Source organism: Strix uralensis, chromosome 8, assembly GCF_047716275.1.
Source record: "Strix uralensis isolate ZFMK-TIS-50842 chromosome 8, bStrUra1, whole genome shotgun sequence".
In the NCBI taxonomy this organism is placed as follows: domain Eukaryota; kingdom Metazoa; phylum Chordata; class Aves; order Strigiformes; family Strigidae; genus Strix; species Strix uralensis.
The window spans coordinates 11,216,489-11,235,529 of record NC_133979.1 but is presented as its reverse complement, the minus strand read 5'-3'; the positions used below and the strand labels follow the sequence as shown (position 1 = coordinate 11,235,529).

The 19,041-nt window shown below is 46.3% G+C and overlaps 2 protein-coding genes across 6 annotated transcripts; one reads left to right on the top strand and one right to left on the bottom strand.

Annotated features, from left to right (window-relative positions):
- Nucleotides 1-1,594: 1,594 nt before the first annotated feature.
- Nucleotides 1,595-13,685, bottom strand: LOC141946846 (uncharacterized). Its single transcript, XM_074877233.1, has 5 exons — nt 13,467-13,685; nt 13,035-13,422; nt 12,095-12,241; nt 5,548-5,669; nt 1,595-3,761 (listed from the first exon to the last, which is right to left on the bottom strand). The coding sequence occupies exons 1-5, from the start codon at nt 13,683-13,685 to the stop codon at nt 3,450-3,452; spliced, it is 1,188 nt and encodes a 395-aa protein (XP_074733334.1). The 3' UTR covers nt 1,595-3,449.
- MMACHC (metabolism of cobalamin associated C) lies at nt 12,811-19,035 on the top strand. 5 transcript variants are annotated; one of them, XM_074876173.1, is made up of 4 exons: nt 12,811-12,969; nt 15,312-15,506; nt 15,883-16,035; nt 16,124-16,330. In XM_074876173.1, exons 1-4 carry the CDS (start codon nt 12,898-12,900, stop codon nt 16,304-16,306), a joined length of 603 nt encoding a protein of 200 aa, XP_074732274.1. In that variant the 5' UTR covers nt 12,811-12,897; the 3' UTR covers nt 16,307-16,330. The 5 variants fall into 5 exon arrangements, with proteins under 5 accessions (XP_074732274.1, XP_074732272.1, XP_074732271.1 ...); XM_074876171.1 differs by having other exon boundaries at nt 16,112-16,330; XM_074876170.1 differs by lacking the exon at nt 16,124-16,330 and adding an exon at nt 16,590-19,035 and having other exon boundaries at nt 12,812-12,969.
- The last annotated feature ends 6 nt before the right edge of the window (nt 19,036-19,041 follow it).

Here is a 19,041-nt window from a genome sequence, read left to right as displayed (position 1 = left end):
CTCCTCTCTCCAGACTCATGTTGTTTTAAATGTAATTAGCACTGCCTGTTAATAAAGGCCTTTTAAACCTGTCATGTTTGAACGGAAGGGGATTTGAGCAGCTGAAAAGTGACAGTGCTAGAGCTGCTGTGCCAAGGGCAGGGCTACCTGTGCTAGGTGCCAGTTCTCTGCCCACTCAGTTGTCCTTGATGGCTCAGTGCCCATAGTTTAGCTTTGGACACTGTGTATTTTCACCATCATGTCACCTTGCAAGTCTGTAAATAAGGCTACAGACTGTTCAGAGACAGAGAAACTGCCATGAGGAGCACTGGAGTGGACAAAGCAGTGTGGGGATCTCACAAGACCAACAACTCCATGAGGCTCTCCCATGGATAATAGTCCCCTGTGGTTGCTACCACTTAAAGCAGAATGAAAAAGGCATTGCACTGAGCCAGGAAGCAGGAGTGCAGAAGCAAGCCAGGGAGGCAGAGCAGTAAACTTTCAGTAATGAAGGCTATGAAATAATGCATAACCTGGGAAGCTTTTAGTAGCCAGTGTTGTTCTTGTACCCAGGGGAGCACAGAAAATGCCTACTGTCATTTCCCAGACACCTAGGAAGGAAACAGAAGGCTGCACGCCTCCGCATTATTTATATTCAATTTTCTATGACTACATTCAATTCAGTATAAATGTGGATTTTTCATGGGGGAAGGGGGAGAGTTTTTCTAAGTGTACCTCCTGAGCCTCTGCTAGAGATGTTCCCATCAGCTTGCTACCTCTGCTTCACAGCATAGCAGAATTGAGAGAGGGATCGTCTCTCCAATCCTCCCTCCCATCCCCCACAAAGAAAAAAGAAATAATGTACTTCCTGTCCATAGAACAGCCAAATCTCTGGCCCTACTGATACGTAGCTAAGTGATGAGCAAAGCTGAAAGACCATGACTGCAAATATAAAAGTCTCCCCAAAATTGCTTGAGGTTGTTTGGTTTTCTTTTTTAATCCCCCCAAACTTTGTAAAATAATGAAGGTCTTCAAACTTCCCCATCCAATCACATTTGAATGAAAACCTCCCCACTCTGATGCTGCAGGGGACATGTTTCCTCACAGATCTGAGAAAAGTCAACTTTCACTCAAAGCACAACTTCAAAACAGTCTCGGAAGGTAAAGCACTTAGACCTGACCAGAAGAGGACCTTCTAGTTGTGGCTGGTGATGCGTAGCTTGCAAACTAGATCCCACACCATAGCTGATTCTGCAACATCAGCAAGCTTTTAAAAGAAATCATTAACTATTACATGAAGGAAGCATAGATAGGGTGCTAGAGAGTGTCAGACTTGACAGATTTGTGCATTCAAAGACAAAGCGATCAATGTATTCATCTGTTTGACAGCCTGCACAGCCTTCCTTGTGCTTATTCCCACTTCCTGTCTAATAAATATAACTGAAAGACATACTCAACACAGGTCTCCTTCACGTGCACCAGCAGTTTAACAATGGTTAGCCTCGGTTCCTCTGTAATATTTTTTCTTTTGAAAGACCCATCCATCAGCCAAATAACCCCCTGAACCACAAAACCAGCTTGATCTTGATCAGACGGACAGTGGTCACAGCTGCAAGAAAATAAGTATGTGTTTGTTCCTACTGTGCAGCTCCCTCTCTGTTTACAGGTAGACCCAATCTCTCACCCACAGTTCAAATAAAGAGCTCAGTAAGTTACTAGAGGTATCCTCCCAGTCATAAAACAGGTCTCCTTGTGATGAACTGCCCAGAATTAATATATCCCTGCAGCAGAAGCCTTTTGCTAGCGCTCTTTGAACTATAATGGAACATCTGTTGACAATCTCCCGCAGGGTAACTTCTCCCCTCCCCTGTTTTAATCCTCTCTCCTTCAGAAGTACTTTTGCTCCAAAATTAGACACATCAGTTGCCACAGGATGACTCTCACAAACATTAGAGTGTTTCCTTTCACACTGGTCTTTCTTGGGAGCTGTAGGAAGAGGGATGAGCAGTCAGCCCTGTTCAGTATTTTTTAAAAAATTTGCTGTTATGTCTGAATTCCAGAAGCTTTCGATGCTAAATTACAGGTTCTGCTTGGGACAAGGCTCATGGGTTCTGGAACATGTCTTTCAGCCAGATTTAGGCACTCATTTGAATCTGACTGAGAAGAGTTTTACTGGGGACAACTGCAAAATTAGCCAAGTTTTCCTTTGTGCTAATCCTGGCTATGCCTTCTGATCACACAGGCAGATCAAGCCAGTAACATGATCATTGCTTCAATTTCCCTACTGATAAGCTTGGGGGCAAGACGAGAATTTTCATGTACTTTTTTAAAAGGACCTCAATATTTTTAGGTGGAAGGCAATCGTGCACAATACTATTTGTGGCTGGCTAGCAGAAAGGGAACCCATTTTCAAAAAGGGCTGAGAGAACCACTGGGAAAATGGCTCCCTTTGTTTTACAGTCTAACCTGGTGGCCCACACTGAGTGATAACTGGTCACTTGCATCCTGCTCAGTCTGTTTCTTGGATGCATCAAGTCACTTTCCAGCTCAGCTCAGTCAGATCCAAGCCACTCAAGCAGGTTTTGATATCCTGACCATGATTTGCCAATGGTTCTTCACACATTCAGGTCCACAAAGAAGCAGAGTTGAACTCTGGGAAGCAGCTGTTCACTGGAGAGGGAAAACTAACTGATCTCAGCCTGATCTTCAAAGCAGAAGGCACAGTTCATGCAACTGAATGAGATGGAGGTCACAAGAGCAGCCTCTGCCACTGTGTCCTGTCTTGATCTGTGCTCAAGCCTCCACTTGATGACTCCTACTGCTAATCTCTGCACCACCAGCCTGCTTTTCAAACCAGGCCTAACCAAGCTCTGCTGGGCCCCTTTACAGCATCCCTGACTCTGTGCCACATCCCAAGGTCCTTTGTATTGACTGAGAAGTAGGCAGGAAAGAAAATGCCACAGATCCACCTCCGGCACTACCCCATCTGCTAGACTACAAAGCCTTCACCATCAAATAGGCAGTTGTCCTCTTTCCCCATACTCTTAAGGCTTTCTGAACTCAATATTGTTCATTCACCTCTTCCCTTCTCCTTCACCAGCTAGCAATTCTAAAATTAAGCTCTTTCAGAGGAAACCGGAATAAAAAAATTCAAACCACTTTAGGAAATTTCACAAGGCCCTTTTTTGCCACTATGACACTATTCTCATAAAACAAACCCTGCAACCTCCCTTTATGGTGGTCATGGAAGTTTCTGTTGAAAGAACAAGATTTCTTAGCCTGTTTGAGCCACAGAAGAGGAAGCAATTTACCAATTACACATTACCAGTCAGCTGCTCTGTATTGGGTCTTTTCAGACAGGGTAAATCTATGGTCCGTCTATATCTGTTCTGTTCTTGCTATATATAGTCTCCCTAAATGGCACAATCCAAGCCCAGCTATATATCCCAGAGCTTTAGCTAATCAACAGTTTAAACAATGTCCAACATAACCCAAAACTTGCAGTATATTTGAGGAAAAATACATTTGAAGGCATTAGTAGACACGACACACAACATTTTCTCAATCTGTTCTGGTCCACCAAGTGGACAGAAGACAGGATCGTACATCCCATCCCACGGGAGAGGGCTGAAGCAAAGGGCTGCAGCTAGGAATTCTCTGACCTTGGAGGAAACCCCCTGTTGCAGACACACACTGCAGCATCTCTCCCTCTGCAAGCCAGCTGGCAACTGCAAAAGCTGGTTGATGCACCACAGATCAGGCCCTCCATCAGTGTCTGTCACCTGGGGTGAAAGAACAGAATACACAGCACTGTGTTGTAAAGGTTGTGTAGGTCTAAGCAAGAGAGCATGAGATGACAACCAACAGTTCAGGTCTCGGGTAGAGCATGGGACTGGGCAGGTCTGTGAATGACTTATCAAAATGGCTGTTTCCCTTCCTTGAGTTGCTGCCACCCTTGGGTCAGCCCCACACCTCGTATCGTCCACTTCTGGTAAATCCAGGTACCAAACGAGTCAAGAAGCAGAGTTTGCCTGCCTAGGGAAGCCAATATCCTTTCCATCTTTTACTTGTTCCCTACAGTAAAGAGGGCACCTTTTAGTTAACATTAAAGGTCACGCAGCTCTAGTTCAGGCAGGCTGTCAGACAGGTCACTGCTGAGGTCATCTGCTCCAGCTATTTCTAGCCTCTTCTCCAGCACTGCTCTCCTCCCGCTCAAAACACAGTGTGGAGATACCTTTACAATCTACACCAACAGAACAAGGAATTAGCCTTCCCCAGACTCCTTACTCCATACACCAGCCCTAAGAACAAACGGCAGCCTGTTCTAGCCCCTCCAGCACTGCTGGTTCAGTGTGGACTGCAGTCCGTGTCAAACTCTAATAAAAAACATCCTCATTCATCTTCCACTGAAACAGAGAAATACCAAGAAGCATCCTCACAAGCTACATAAGCTCAAACAAAAATAGGTGCCCATGTAAGTGAATCATGGTTCCAAGTGTTCTAGGAAGCTGCCAACACAGCTACTGGGTGCCCCTACTGTACTATTGGCCAGGGTTTCTGATGCTGCTACAATATGAATATTTACTACTAATACTAAGCAACAGGTAACTAGCTGCTTCTTATTAAATGAGGGGCACTGCTTGAGCATTTGATCAGTAAAGCTCTATACAGGAGTCCCTACTCGGCATGTGCCTCAGAATAAATGTTAAAGAGAAAAAGTTAACCCTTTGATGGGACATGAAGACTCCTTAGGCATTGTCCTGACAGCAACCTGACATGTTACGACTGCATCTACAAAGCAGTTAATTGTAGCAGGTTTGCTAGTTGCTAGTAAAGTCTGAATCAGCAGGATTAGTAAATTGGAAAAACAGAACACAGGGCAGTTTAACATGCCTTACAGCCTCCATTCACAAGAATCTTAAGCATCTTACTAAAGTAGGGCATGAATTTTCACTTTTAAAGGACCATTAGCCCTTTGTTCCTGATTTCCTTTAATGCTAAGCGTTAATGCAAACACAAGGGGGTTTTATATCCTAAAAGCAAGGCATAAATCCAAAAGGATAAAGGGGCTGAGAGCCGAACCTTCTTGAAGTGAGCAATTTTCACCTTCCTAATCTCACTGGCTGTGTGTCAGCACCAAAACAAAAATGGAGCCACATTAAAAAGTGGTATCTTGGCACTGTCAGAGGAAGTGATAAGTATCATAATTGGCCCTCACATGCAGCTGACACTAGATGGGGAAGGAGGATGAAAGAACAGACAGGCACACACATGTTACCTCTGTGCTGGCATAGCAATAGTGCTCTCAGAGCAAAGTGTTAACTGTGGCCCAAGTGCTAGGACAGTATTCCAAACTGTACTGCCTTCCCGCCTTTAGGTGCGTCATACTCAGCCCTACCAGTAAAAGTGGGCACAGCAAGTGCCACTAGTCAAATTATCAGTATGACCTCTGGAACGCTCTGAACGGTAGACATAAATAGGTTCTGCAGATCTCTGTCATCTGCATTACTGTGGAAAACCCCATCAGGTTCTTCAGATCCTGAGGGTGCAGGAACCAGCCACATTTACCTTCAGGCACCTTGATCTCTGCAGTGCTGGAGAGCTCATTGGAGCTGAAGTCTCCAAGGTGGAAACCTCATCCAAAGATGGAGAAAACCACTCTGCCTCTCTCAGCAAGTTCTTGCTCCTCGCTAAAATAAATGAAGCAAGCAGCAGATTAGGTCAAAAGTTCAAGGATGAACTTGCTGAGCCTAAGCCTCCACTGTCGACCTTTTGTGCCACCTCTTATCATGTGGAGAAACTGTTGCTATTCTGATTTAATAGCATTTTACTTATTCTTGCATGGGTACAAGCAGTGGCACAAGGCAGCAGAAAACAGGTACCATGATCACAAACCTAGGCAGAAAAACACATTGGCAAAAATCTTCAGGCACTGGATTTCATCTGTCTTTGACAGCAACGGCTCCAACCAACTCCAAATCATGAAGGTTTAAAACACAAAGAATTGACCAGCTCCTTTCTGCTCAAAGCCACAGTCACAATGACAAACCCTTCCCATAAAGGGGTCGGTTAGTGTTGGAAAGGGACAACAGGACACCTGACCTGACCATGAGATGTCTAAAGGGAGGTTGAAATACCATGTCCCAGAGTGTTAGTAACATTGGAGTGAGTGGGGAATAGTTCCTATGATCTCTGTCTTTCCCTGCAGGCTCAGTGGATGGCACCTCCTGCAAGAACAGACTTTTCACTTCATCTTTCAGGTCAGAGACTGTAGATCTGATTGAAGCAAAAGGATAACACTGACAGTCCCCTAAGCTTAGCAATGCCTACTGGCACAATTCTTGGGGGTGGGGATGGGGTGGGAACCACTTTGACAGGGTTTCTGACAAAGTCATGCCTGGTAGCAGCAGAAGGCAGTTCTGCTGAGCAATTCAGTTGTGTTTTCAGCAGATGAACGGTCTGGCAGCAGAACCTCCGCCTCCCCACCTAGCCCTGTTCACATTGTTATCTCAGTTGTGCCAGCATAATTTTTTCCTGCAGCAGCACTGTGAAGCACACCACTTTAGGGGAAAAAACAAACAAAACAAAACAAAACAATGACGCACTTGTTAGAACCAGCTCGGCTCCCTGATCGGATTTACAGCACACCAACAATTGCAGTGGCAGAAACTCAGGAGGCAATGTGCTGTGAGGCCAGTGCAGGAAAAAGCAGAGGGGTGGACACATTTTAAGCTGATGTTGACAGCACAGACACATCTCATGAAATCACAGCTTAACAATAGGTGGGAGAGTGACACAATAAGGGAAGGCCTTAGGCTTTTATAGAAAGAAATAGGGAATCGATATTTAATTACAGGAGAACTGCAATGAAGTTCCATTACTGAAAACATCTCACTAAGTTGATACAATATCCTTTATCAAGGAAAACCTAATAATAGAGCTACATTGACCTCCACACTCAGTGTCCACCAATGCTTCTCCACTAATAAAGATAGACATTAATATGCTTATGGTCCAGAGGGAGAAAGATCAGAAAAACAGACAAGGAATTAAGATACCCTTTAACTTCATTTCAGTTACCAAATTGCCATGAGTCTTCAAACAATTTGTGTGACTATCTCTCTCAGGTTCCTACCTAATGCAGAGCAATAGTCCTTTAACAGGGTCAGAAAAAGGTTTCAAGAGCTCTGGATGGAAAGCAGAAGGAAAGTCCCTTATAAGCAGTACAACATTGTGTCTTGGTGATACTTATTTACTGTTTTGGAGAACACAGAGAACGAAAAATCCTTTCTGTATGAACACTTTTTGATGACACCAAATCACGCTGTAACCCATGTGACATCAACATTAGCCTGAGGGAGATGAATGGGAGTATTGGTTTTTTTCCAAAGAATAAAAAAGCCCCATCATACCTGGGACACGGACACCTCACAGAGACATCGCTGCCTTCCCCAGAGGAGTGATGCATATTCTCTGGGTGCTGATGTACTGTAGCACAAAGCTGTATGGGGAAGCGAATGCTGGGAACAGTGACACGAATCCTCAGCTAAACCTGTGACAGTTAGGACATCTGGCAGCTGTCCGAGGGCAGCACGGGTTGGACAGAGGATACAATTAAACAGAGCCAGAAAGATCTAAGGATCCTCAACAAGGAAGCTCCAATGTCACTCATTTCTCTCCAGGGAGCACGTCAGAGCCCTCGGGTAGGGGTGGGGGGGAGAGCAAGGGCCAAGCTAGCAGAGGTTAGAGGCACTGGCAAAGCTAGTTCCCACCAGCTGAGCCTGGTGAGAGGAAAGTGACAGCAGCTGAGGAAACTGGGAAAGAATTAGAGCTTAGTCAATTCAAATGAGCACCTCTTCTTGGAGACACCGATTATTATTTCCAGTCATTTCAGCAAAAAGCAAGTAAGGTACTGTTCAACTAACAACCAGAAGAGCATGTGGAGTCTACCACTGCCCTGACAGAGGACTTGGGTAGGAGACAGCACCAGCCCTGATTAAACAAGGCAGATGAGATGGCTCAGGGAAGCTGTGAGCTAAGAACTCAGACCCTGCCAGTTTGGTGCCAAGGACTGCTGGGAAGGGAACAGCAGGTACCCGTTCTCAGTGCCCACATGGAATAAGCTGAAGGTGCTAACCCTCGGCATATAAATGTCTCAGTAACAGAGGCTGCCATTTCACCCCCTGCACTAAGCTGTCTCAGAAGGACTGAACGCCTTGACTGCACTTAGCCAGAGGTCCCCTCCAGAAAAGGGCAGACACTTAAGCCATACCTGCTTCAAGCTTTACTAGTTAAGGATTTAAACAGAAGACCTCACCACACAAAGCTGACAAATCTACTACCTTCAGCATCAGTAAAGCCAGTACTATACTAGCCATGGAAATGAACTGTGCTCCACAAGACAAATACTCTATGCAGGCAGGTACAAAGGACAGCTGACAAACAAGAATGGCAAGATAAGAGATCAGTCCCCAGCATCTCCGAATTTGCCAATCCAGCCCCTGTGAAAGCGAGCTGCAACAGCAAGGGCTGTCCTGCAGAGCTCTGAACAGCCAGCAGCACCCTCCTGTGACACACTCCTGCAGCTCCCAGGCTGTTACTCCACTTGAAACCCAAGAGCTGCACTTGTCCCTGCAGCAGCTCTCATGCGGCATGCACAGACCCACGCATCTCCCAGATTCCCTGAAGGTGTATCCCCTCTACCTGATGTGGCCAAGCTTCTGTTGTGTGCTCCACACTTTCATCCCAAGTTTGTCTAAACTGTAAGATTCTGCTTTGTGGCTGCTCAGCAGATCTAGCACCTGAGAAAGAGGGGAAATCACTTCCAAGCCTTTCGCAGAGGCAGCCTCTGATCCACCACAACATCATTAAACCCTGCAGAAAAATCATGTCCAGATGAGGCCGGAATAACTGAGAAAAAGTAGAGAGCTGGACATATAACATGCCACTGTTGGTGAACACTTCATGTTTCCAGCACCAAAGGTAATACTCGGTTTCTTTATATGCTTCTGAGTTCGGATCACGATGGCACCCCACCTGGCATCACCTGTAACCTCTTCTTCATGCTAGCCCTCCTCAGCAGGAATTACAAGTTTTGCTACAGGTAGAATAGCAGTGTTTTGCCCACAGTGATCACCTTACTCTATAGAGAAGTTGAGAGCATGCTTTCACCTCCCCTTGGGAAGCAGATTACAAGTCCTGGCTATGCAAGTATCCTCCTGCAGCAGGAGGTTTCTAGAAGAATGGTAACATGCTGCTTGGTGCAAAAGATAGTTGTTAGCCCTACTCTCATTTCAACCCTTACCCTGCCAGCTCTGTCCACTCCCTGTTCTTCTCCCATCAAGTCTTCTCTGATTCTCCCTTTTGCAAAGGCCATCTACTTCTGCAATAACTAAATAAATTATTGGTGTCATTCTGGCTGCAGTAGGACCTGTTATATCAGCATACATACAAACACTTACCTTTTCCCCCACTTATACATATTTTGAAGATACCTTTCTAGCTGCCCTCCATCATTTAACACTAGAACAGGAAGGTGTCTTCTTGCTGTTTCAGCAAGCCTGTGAGGCAGGAAAGGTCCCTGCAGAGCACCTTGCACACTGGCTGTCTCAATCAAAGCTTTCTAGCGGTACTACAATACTTAATAAAAACACATCCTCTGTTGCAGGCAGCAACAGCATTTTTCAGTCTGACTACTCTTCACAGTGAACTCTTCATACCTCAGTTTCAACACTCAGTTCTCCTCCACAGATCCCAGCAGCAAAGCTTGCCCATTCCAACAGCAGGTCTGCCACTGGCCATCAAACCACCCAGTGCCAGATTTTGGGTGGAAGAGGTGTGACTATAAAGCAGCCCACCTTGCAGTGTCGACTCTGAGTTGTCTTAATTCAATCAGTTGCAGACATGTGGTTTGATAGTTTTTCCTCTTGTTGACCTGTGCAGTAAAGCAACTTGACCTCAAAGAGACCAAGAAAAAGGCCATGGCTAAACTACCTTCTGCACCTGATTTTCCACCTCTCTGTCACCAGGCAAAACTTTACAGAACTATATCCACCCACATCTCTCCCAAGGCAAAGGGTGGATTCAGAGGCTGCCGACAAGCCCCACACATGTTCTCCTCCCACAGCTCTCCCAGAGCACAGCATGGAGTCACAGCTTGCCAGCCTGTGTATTCCCTTTACTTCTCCTCCAGTGCTACCTGTTCAGCAGTGTTCCCTGGTTTCATTTTCCTGAACAGAGATCCTCAACTATAATGAACTTTCACTGCTTCCCACCAGGGGCTGCCTCTGCTAGACCACTTGGGCAGCAACAGGTTGTCCTGTGCAGAATCAGAGTTCAGACCATGCGAGGAGCAGAGCACACCACCACTCACTGACTTTATGCCGCAGTTGCTGTCATGGTAGTATTTCACTGCTTAAAGAAAGTGGGAAAAGTTACATTTTCCTCCAGTACTTCCCCTGCACCAGCCCTGAATCTACAAAGGTCTTAGCACTGACATCTATCTCTCTGTCTTTTTCACTGACATTTATTTCTTGTGGACTGTCGGAATACAAATGAGATGCACAATCTCCATGCTGCTGGTGAAGCACTTGCTGTTGCTAGTTATGGCATTCACCCTTCAGCTCCTCTATCCTCCCTGGCAAGGCCTCCCAACTGTTCTAAGTGCTGTTCTGCAATCACTGAGCACCCTCTGTAACAGCAAACAGGGAAGGCAGGAGGTGTTAAGGTCCCAGCCTAGCTCTTCTGTTGCTGGGACAGAAAGGACAAGAATAGGATCAAGGAACACCCAGTAAGATGGTTTCAAGGTTCAGCCCCATTCCAATCCTTGACAGAGGCAGAGGACAGCAGCAGCCCAAGAATGCTCAGCAGACCACAAAACCCCTGTCTTCCTGAACCACTATATTCAGACAGAAAAACAGACAAGATGCACATTAAGAATTGGAATATTTGAACTAACCACCTTCAAAGGCAACTTGGCCAGATGACTAAATATTGCGCTTCACAAGGGTTTCAGCAAAGGACTCCATACCCAACTCTAGACCAAGCTTGGTCATGGCCCTCCAAGAAATCACTTAATTTTCCACTGTCCACTTTCCGTTCTGGGAAGCAAAGGTGCTTCTCAGGTTTTCAGATCACTAAAGAAAAGACAAAAGAAGAATAAAAAAGTCAAAAAGCCCTTTCTGCCTTGTATCAAACACTTTGTCTGTGCTCACTTGTTTAGCACGGACGTGGAGCTACATTGTGCCAGGCTACACTCACAGCCTGTTTTTTCTTCAAAAGGACTTCAGCAACCTAGACAAGACGTGATCTGTGTAAGAGGCTCCTGTAACCATCAGTGCTTCAGTTCCAGTGCCTTTACCTTTACTACCTTCTAGCTTATTGATCTGCTCCTGCTGGAGCTCTTCCTCCTGCTTCAGTTAATTCACGACTGAGTGAGGAATTCAATGATCTGAGCAGACGGGCAAAACCAGATTTTCTATGAGAATATTTTAGTCCAGGAAAGAACATAGTTAGTAGCCTGGTTCAACTTCAGAAGCTGGAAAAACAGGGAAACCTGGAGAACAAACCTTCATTCTAAACAATACTGATGGGACCCTTCTGCCCTCCTCCTGCAGAGGGCACAGATACAACAAGAAACAACTCTTGGGGTTCTAGAAGATATAAGGGAACTCCACAAATAAAGAAGTGTGCATATCTGTCCCCAAGAACTCACAGATCTGGTGTCCTGACACTTCATAAAACTCAGGACTAATGGCTGGAGAACATTGCACAAGAACCATAAAGATTATGTTAAGCTGCTATAAAGATTAGGGTAAGGAGATCCAAATCTGAGGCTTGGTCTCCAATGTGGAAATGTGTTGGTAGGGAACAGGGAAGTTGCAAAGAACACAAACTTTCAAATGTGGAAGGTGAAAGGACTATCAGCACTGAGGCCTTGCTAAGTATTTTAGTGAGCAGCGTCCACCCACACAGGAAGGTGGAGCTTTCAAACTGTGTATGATGAAAGAAAAATATGCACAATACAGAGTGCTATAGCACAGATGGGCACACTGTGCAAGCATGGTAGGAAAACCTGCTCTTAACAGAGGCGATCTCAACAGGACCCTCAAATCACCTTGGTTTTCTGGCATGGCTGCTGGCTCCGCTGTTGCCTCGCTGCGGCGTGGGAGACGCGCGCAGGTGAGATGCGGCTGCTGGGTGCCAGGCAGGCGCTCCTCGACCGCAGCGTTCTCAGGGCCTGGTCTGTCAAGCTGCAAACCCACTGCAGATCAAAAGCAACAGCCGTTACCAGGGGCTGTGAGGGAAGGAGCCCACCTGGGCCTGCTGCATCGTTAAACTTGCCTCAGCTAGCGCCTCAGCCCCGAGCTTGGAAACCGGCCAGGGCGTGCGCATCGAGATACCGAAATTCTTCCCCTTCCCACCCGAGCGACACGACCGCAGGCAGCCGTCGGAAACGGCAGGCCTCTACCGAGATAACCCGCCCGGCCACCGGCCCGCCGCGGGCGCACTGCGCTACACGGGGACCGCAGCACTTCACCGGCAGCCACCGGAGAACACGACACCGCTCCGCAACACCCTGCCGGCAGAAGCCCGGCCGCCTGGTTGTGCCGTCGACACCCCCCGGCCTCCCCCGGCCCGGGACGGCAGCGGGGCCGCCCCTCGCACCGCCCAGGCCGCAGCGGCCCCGCCCCTGCCGTGCGCGCGGGTGCCGCTGGGACACGAAACCCCCGCCGAGCGGGCTCGCGCGCGCTACAAGTCCCAGGGTGCCTTGCGCGGCGGGCCGTCTCCTAGGAGACGCGGCCATGAGGTTGGCCGAGGGGGGGTGTCCCGCCGCGCCTCCCGGGGTGCCCCGCGCGCCGCCGCGCCGGGGGCGGTCGGAGCTGCCGGAGCTGCCGTGCCGGTGGCGCCCCGTGCGGCATGGAGGGGCGCGTGGCGGAGCGGCTGCGTGGCGCCCTGGGCCCTTTCGGCTTCGAGGTGCACGCCTTCAAGGTACTGGCGTCACGCGGGGTTCGACGTGACGTTACCCGCGGTGACGTTACCCGCGGTGACGTTACCCGCGGTGACGTCAATCAGAGCGGCGTCGCTATGCCCGCGGCCGGTAGGGGGCGCGGTGACGGGGGCTGTTCCCGGTAGCTGGCGGGTGGCCCCGCAGAGGGGAGCAGCGGTGCCGGGCGGAGGTCGGCGCTCTGCGGCTGCTTCGCCTCCTTGGGCCGAGGGTGGCGGTGCGTCGCCGCCAGGCTCCCACCTCCAGCGCGGCCCGGGCCGCCGGCGCGGGCAGGACGAGCCCCCGCCGAGCCCTTCGCGCGGCCGGCGGCAGGCGGCGCTGCCTGCCCCAGGCTCGGCGGCCGCCGCCGCTCCGCCCCGCGGGCCCCGCTCGGGCTGGAGACGGAGCCCCGCGGCGCCGCCGGACCTCCCGCGGGGGGATAACCGGACGGCAGTTGCCTGGGGACGGTTCGGAGCCCCTCTCTGGTGACCGAGGCCTGCGCCTTGGCACGGCACTTGGTGGACTGGGGCTGGAAACGCTCAAGGAGCCGCGTTGCTCGTTTGAGCAAGCGTGAGAGGCCTGTCCGGTCCGCCCGGTGAAGGACGTGAAGGTTGTTGCTGTGCTTTGGCACCGGCAGAGCACTGGCTGAACTAGAGGTTTGTTCAGGGCCTTGATGTTGGTCCCAGTCTGATGCAGTCAGGAGAGTTAAATAAAGATACATCTGGACCAGCAAAGTCCTCTAAGCAAGCTTAAATTTTAATCTAAATGTAGAAACACCTGTATATTAAAGTGCAGACTACTGCATCCGTTTGTAAAGGGCCTGCTGGCTGAAGGGAGTCTGCCTTGCAACTGAGGCAGCCTCTCCCGCTGTGCTCTGCGTTGAACTGGATACACTCAGTTTTCACCAAAACTTAGGGGTTCCTTCTTTGGCCACCCCAGAGGCAATCTGCAACAAATCAATCTGCAATATCAAATACAAATCTATAATCAAATACAAATCTACAAATCAATCTACAATAAACATGATCTCCCCTTCCTTGGGGAATGTATTTATCACCTGAAATACTTGTATTTCCTGCTATACACTTGGTCTGACAAAGAGTAGAAGGGATGAGGTGCTGAGAGAAGTGAAATCTCCAGAATTTGGAGAAGAATTTGATGCTGCTTTCCCAAAACACAGCAGCAGAATTAGGGGCAGAACCCAGATCAAAAAGACTATAGCTACTATAGCGCTGTATCTTTTTCCAGATTTAATTCTCAGACAGCTAGCCCTGGTGGAGTGACTGATGTGTACTGGGAAATCAGCAAACTTTAGATTCACATCTCTCTAACTTCTTGTAGCATCTCAATTCATCATCTTAAACAAGAGGCACAAAACTAATTAAACTTTGGGATTGATATAAGAATATCTTTATTCATTCTATGAATATAAGTTTTCATTCTGTGTTTCCATAGGGGAAGGTCTGGCTGCCGCTATCACCTGTAAAGTCACTTTCAGATTCATTTCACTGATGTTTAGAGGTGACCAGTATTTTGCATTTTCAGACTGAATATTAGAGTTACATTACTTGACATCTCTCTCAGTGTTAGACCTGGTCTTTATGGCGTTCCAGGAGAGGGGAATTTATCATAACCTATAAATAGACTGATGTTATTGTGCAGTACGTTACTAGTGGAGTGGAGGGGGTTTTGGCTGTTACCTCCTTCTGCTGGGCAGTTGCTGGTCTGAGCCCTGTCTCCCTGCTCATGTGTTCATGCTGCCCTAGCTTGATCCCTCATTTCTGGACTGTGTTTTAACACATCCAGCCCTGAAAACAAATATTAAAATGTGGCAGTGTCACAATCCACGTGGTACAGCTGATGGTTCTGGGGGATTTTAGCACTGCTAGGAGCTTCACATCCTTCATTTCCACACATAAATGTTTCCTGCTGAAGAAATAAACCAGGCAACTTGTCATATGAGCAAAACAGTTTCTTTCCTGATGAAGATGAGAAAAAAAAACTGTAAAAGCTTTGCCTAAACCAAGACATCTGATCTGCATTGGCAAGACTGGTTGCTCCTACTTCCCTCTACCATTTCTGAACAGAGCTGCATAAAGGGCAGTCTTGAGCTGAATGCGGTGAGTGATTCTTATCTCTTGCATACAGCTCACAGTACAGCTTCCAGAAACTGTAAATCCCAGTATGCAAAACAACTGGCTTTGAATGGAAGGCACTAGGCAGACTTCCGATCTGGGTTGCAAATGAAGGTGGCTACACTTCTTGCCACTTTTTTAAATTCCTGCATGCCAGCTAGCAAAACAGTGGTGTCCCTGTTTTAATGGAGATTTGTTTTTCTTTGCCAAAGGTTGGATGGTACAATGCTATTCTTCAGCCAGCCTTTCATCTCCCCTACCCAGATGACACACTGGCCTTCGTTGTCCTCAGCACGCCTTCAATGTTTGACAAAGCCCTTAAACCTTTTGTGAACAAAGAACGGTTAAAAATAATCAGGGATCCTGTGGATCAGTGTGTTTCTCATCATTTATCACGTGTGAAGGAGGTAAGAACCTGAAATACCAATTCCTTTTACTATTGCGGCATATAACCAGGTGGGTTGAGTAGTAAACAAAGCCTTCCAGGCTCCTGCCCTTGCTCTTTAGAAGGATAAAGCCTTACTCATGATGGTAAGAGCATCAACAGGCTGTTGACCTGCTTTACTTGCAGATTCTGTCTCCTTGCCATTACAGCCTGTAGCTATGTAGAGTGCTTTACAGTCATAGTTTGAAAACCCAAGGCCACAAGCGGGCTGACAGACTTCGGTAGCAGGATGTGGAAATCTGTAGGCTTCACACGTGCCTGATTTGCTAGCATCCAGCACTTCTGTACTGGCAAATCTTTTTCCATGAGCCTGGGCTGATGTTTTTTCATTTTCCCAGAAATTCCCTGACCAGAAGGTGGATGTCATCTTTGATTACGAGATTCTGCCAAGCCGAAAGCCCAAGTTCTTGGCACAGACAGCTGCCCATGTTGCTGGAGCCGCATATTATTACCAAAGGAAGGATGTGAAGCTTGATCCTTGGGGGAAAAAGGTGAGGCAAAAACACAGTATGAGAAGAACCACTAAACTGCAATCACTGAATCATACAACTGTTGTTTACTCACTAGTTCTTCCTGCAGGAAAATACAAAGTCCAGATCACATATAGATGGAGTAAGTGTTTCAGACAGGAATTGGAAGCTTCCAAGATTCTTCAGGGTGGCAGGGAGATGCATACATGGAGAAGAATATCCTGATCTATTAAACCTACTTAGGAGAATAAATCGCAGTGTAAAGGAAGACCTGTTGCTTGGAGCACTATAAATAGAAAAAAAAAATTGCACTGTGGTTAATTTGTGTGTTCATTTTTTCAAAAAGGGACCACTCCCCACATTACAGGGCGGTGTGTGTGGGCACAGGAAAATGGGAATTAAATGCAGTGTTTAGAGCCACATGTTCAGGAGAGAGCTTTCCTTTCTTCTCTGTATAGCACTCCAGCAGAGGGCTTAGGAGTGTGAGAAGTTGCACTGAAGATTGATGCTTTGAACTCTAACCATTACTAGAGACAAATTGAGACATCCTAGATCCTTCTTTTTTTTTCTTCCAGAAGATCTATGGCGTATGTATCCATCCCAAGTATGGTGGTTGGTTTGCTATCCGGGGTCTGCTCCTGTTCCCAGATATTCAGGTACTGTTCCTGGAACAGTCTGCCCCAGTTGACTGTGTGAGCACAGAAGAGAAAAGAATTGAGTTGCTGGAGCAATTCAATTTCCACTGGCAGGACGGCCGCTATAGGGACATAATTGAAGTGAAAGAAAGATATTCGGAGGAGCAAAAAGCCTACTTTGCCACGCCTCCAGCAGAGAGATTCAGACTGCTAGGGCTGACACAAGAAGCCCAGAGAAGCACATTTCACTAACGTGGCTCTGTGAAGGGGCAGAAGGCAAGCAAAGTGTAACTCATCAGCACCTTCTTTTCCACCATGCTGAGGAGGATGGCATGCTGATACAGAGATGGCAAATCCAAGCAGCATGTGCAGCGTCTCAATCCAAACAGCATCTCCTCAGAGTAAGAGGGAACGCTGCATCACAGCACTTGTGGTCTGGAGAAAGGTGGGAGCAGTCTGTCTGTGCTGTTGCTGATTCAGTCTGTCTTTTGGGGAGTCTGGTAAGATGCCACTTAGCCTTTGGCTGGGAAAAGTTCAGACACCCTGGCAACTGGAAAACCCATGCTGCTCATCAGAGAAGTAATTTTTGTTCTCAAGAATTTTTCTTCCAAATATTTTGGGTTTATTCTGTGTAAGCGTAAAAAAAGTTAATTTTCAGTCATTGTACTCCGAAATATTTTTTTTTTGTCTGAATTCTGGACAGATACTTTTTTAGATGCATCCAGCATTTTATTACTGTGTGTCATAACTCTCCCTAGGGAATAAGTGTTCAGTCTTTTCAATCTTGCCTTCCTCAGAAAGAAAATTCACCCTGTATTCCTTCAGTTGCAGTGAAGCTGACTTAATTAAGAAATCTTTTAATGTCTCCTTTCCGTACCATCTGAAAGAAAATTCTCCAGAGATCATTTCATTGTGTACTGTGGTCCTTTACATGGAGCAGGAGTGAGGAAAAGAGAGCCAACAGCAGCCGCCTCCTTCAGGGTAGTTACGAAAGGGACAGGGACGGTACAAAGGTCACAGCTCGAATCTGCTATTTCCTCTTCACCCAGGGTCAGCTTCTCAGAACAAGGTGATGTCTTTAGGTCAATTTTAAGCATTTATCCATTGTATAGAGCAGCTGACTAAAATCTTTGGAAAGATGCTGAATAATGTCTATGTGAGTGGAGTTTTTACTCATTTTAAGAAAACTGACTGAAAAAGACAATTCTTATGACCTTTTTCTAAGGTAGATGAGGTTTGTATTTAAAATATTTTTCAGTGCTGTGCCAGCACACACCACACACACCACAGTTTTACTACCATAGTTTCCTGTTGTACTTTCTATATGGGGGAGATCGTAAACCTGCACACACGTAAAAACCATTGCATGAAGCCTTGTCTCACACACAGGCAAACAAGCAGAGAAAAAAAGAAAATATTCCTGGCGTTCATGTTATTTATATTGCTGGATAAAACATCTTCAGACAGAAACATAACATTTTTTTACATTACTTTGTCCTGTTAGATTTGTTCAGAGGTTACAATGGCACTGGGAATCAGGAATTAATTTATCTTAGAGCACTTTGAGCGTCAGGCCTCATTAAAATAGTATGTTAAAATAATATTTTGTGGGAGTTTTGTTACTTGACTGCAGTGCAATGCTGCAAATTGCTAAGCACTTTTTCCCTTTCCACGATATCAACATGATGCAAAAGTGCTCTGCAGAACTGAGCCCTTTCTGTTTATTTTACATTGTGATTCTTCATACTTTTTGGAGACTCAAACACTAAGGTTGCCTTCACAGTAAGTCACTTCTTGATACAGTTTTTCATAGTCTATATACTAAGCATAATCAAAATTTAGCATAACAAGTTTGGTTTTCTGTAAACAGAGTAGTGAGCATGTGATCACTGGGTTTGTTCAGTGTATTTGCTGTTACAAAAAAGTCTTTGTTGCTTTCCAATGCTTTGTTCACCACAGTTGACTAAGGCAGACACCCGACAGTGTGTGGTAGCAGTACTGTGATTTTTAATTTAAGCAAAATAATGAAATTTGTTTAAATTCTCTTCTTTTGTTAATTAATTACTTCTGGTTGAAATGTTGGTTGACCTTCCAGAACTTCCCAAATGAACTGTAATTTAACAGGGACTTGAGTTAATGGTTCATATTAGTAACATAAAAAATACTGATTCTCTTAGAAGGATAAACACAGAATGGAATCAGATCTATCTTTTTACATTTCAATTTAAAATATTTTGCTATTTTGGGGTTGATTTCTTACAAATATTTAATATTTTGTCTTAATTCGTTTCTTAAACAGATTACCATAGCCATTTCATTTCAATTTTTGTAATTTTTTTTCTCTCCATGTGGTGTTTTGGTTAATAAAATACAAAGTTGTAAGTAACCCTCA

Coding starts and splice junctions, on each gene's coding strand:
- LOC141946846 (XM_074877233.1), bottom strand. CDS start 13,685: ATGTATCTTTATTTAACTCTCCTGACTGCATCAGACTGGGACCAACAT. Junction 13,423..13,466: donor CCACCAAGTGCCGTGCCAAG/GCGCAGGCCTCG, acceptor AACCGTCCCCAG/GCAACTGCCGTCCGGTTATC. Junction 3,762..5,547: donor AGAGATCAAGGTGCCTGAAG/GTAAATGTGGCT, acceptor CTTTCACCCCAG/GTGACAGACACTGATGGAGG.
- MMACHC (XM_074876170.1), top strand. CDS start 12,898: ATGGAGGGGCGCGTGGCGGAGCGGCTGCGTGGCGCCCTGGGCCCTTTC. Junction 12,970..15,311: donor TCGAGGTGCACGCCTTCAAG/GTACTGGCGTCA, acceptor TCTTTGCCAAAG/GTTGGATGGTACAATGCTAT. Junction 16,036..16,589: donor TTGATCCTTGGGGGAAAAAG/GTGAGGCAAAAA, acceptor TTTTTCTTCCAG/AAGATCTATGGCGTATGTAT.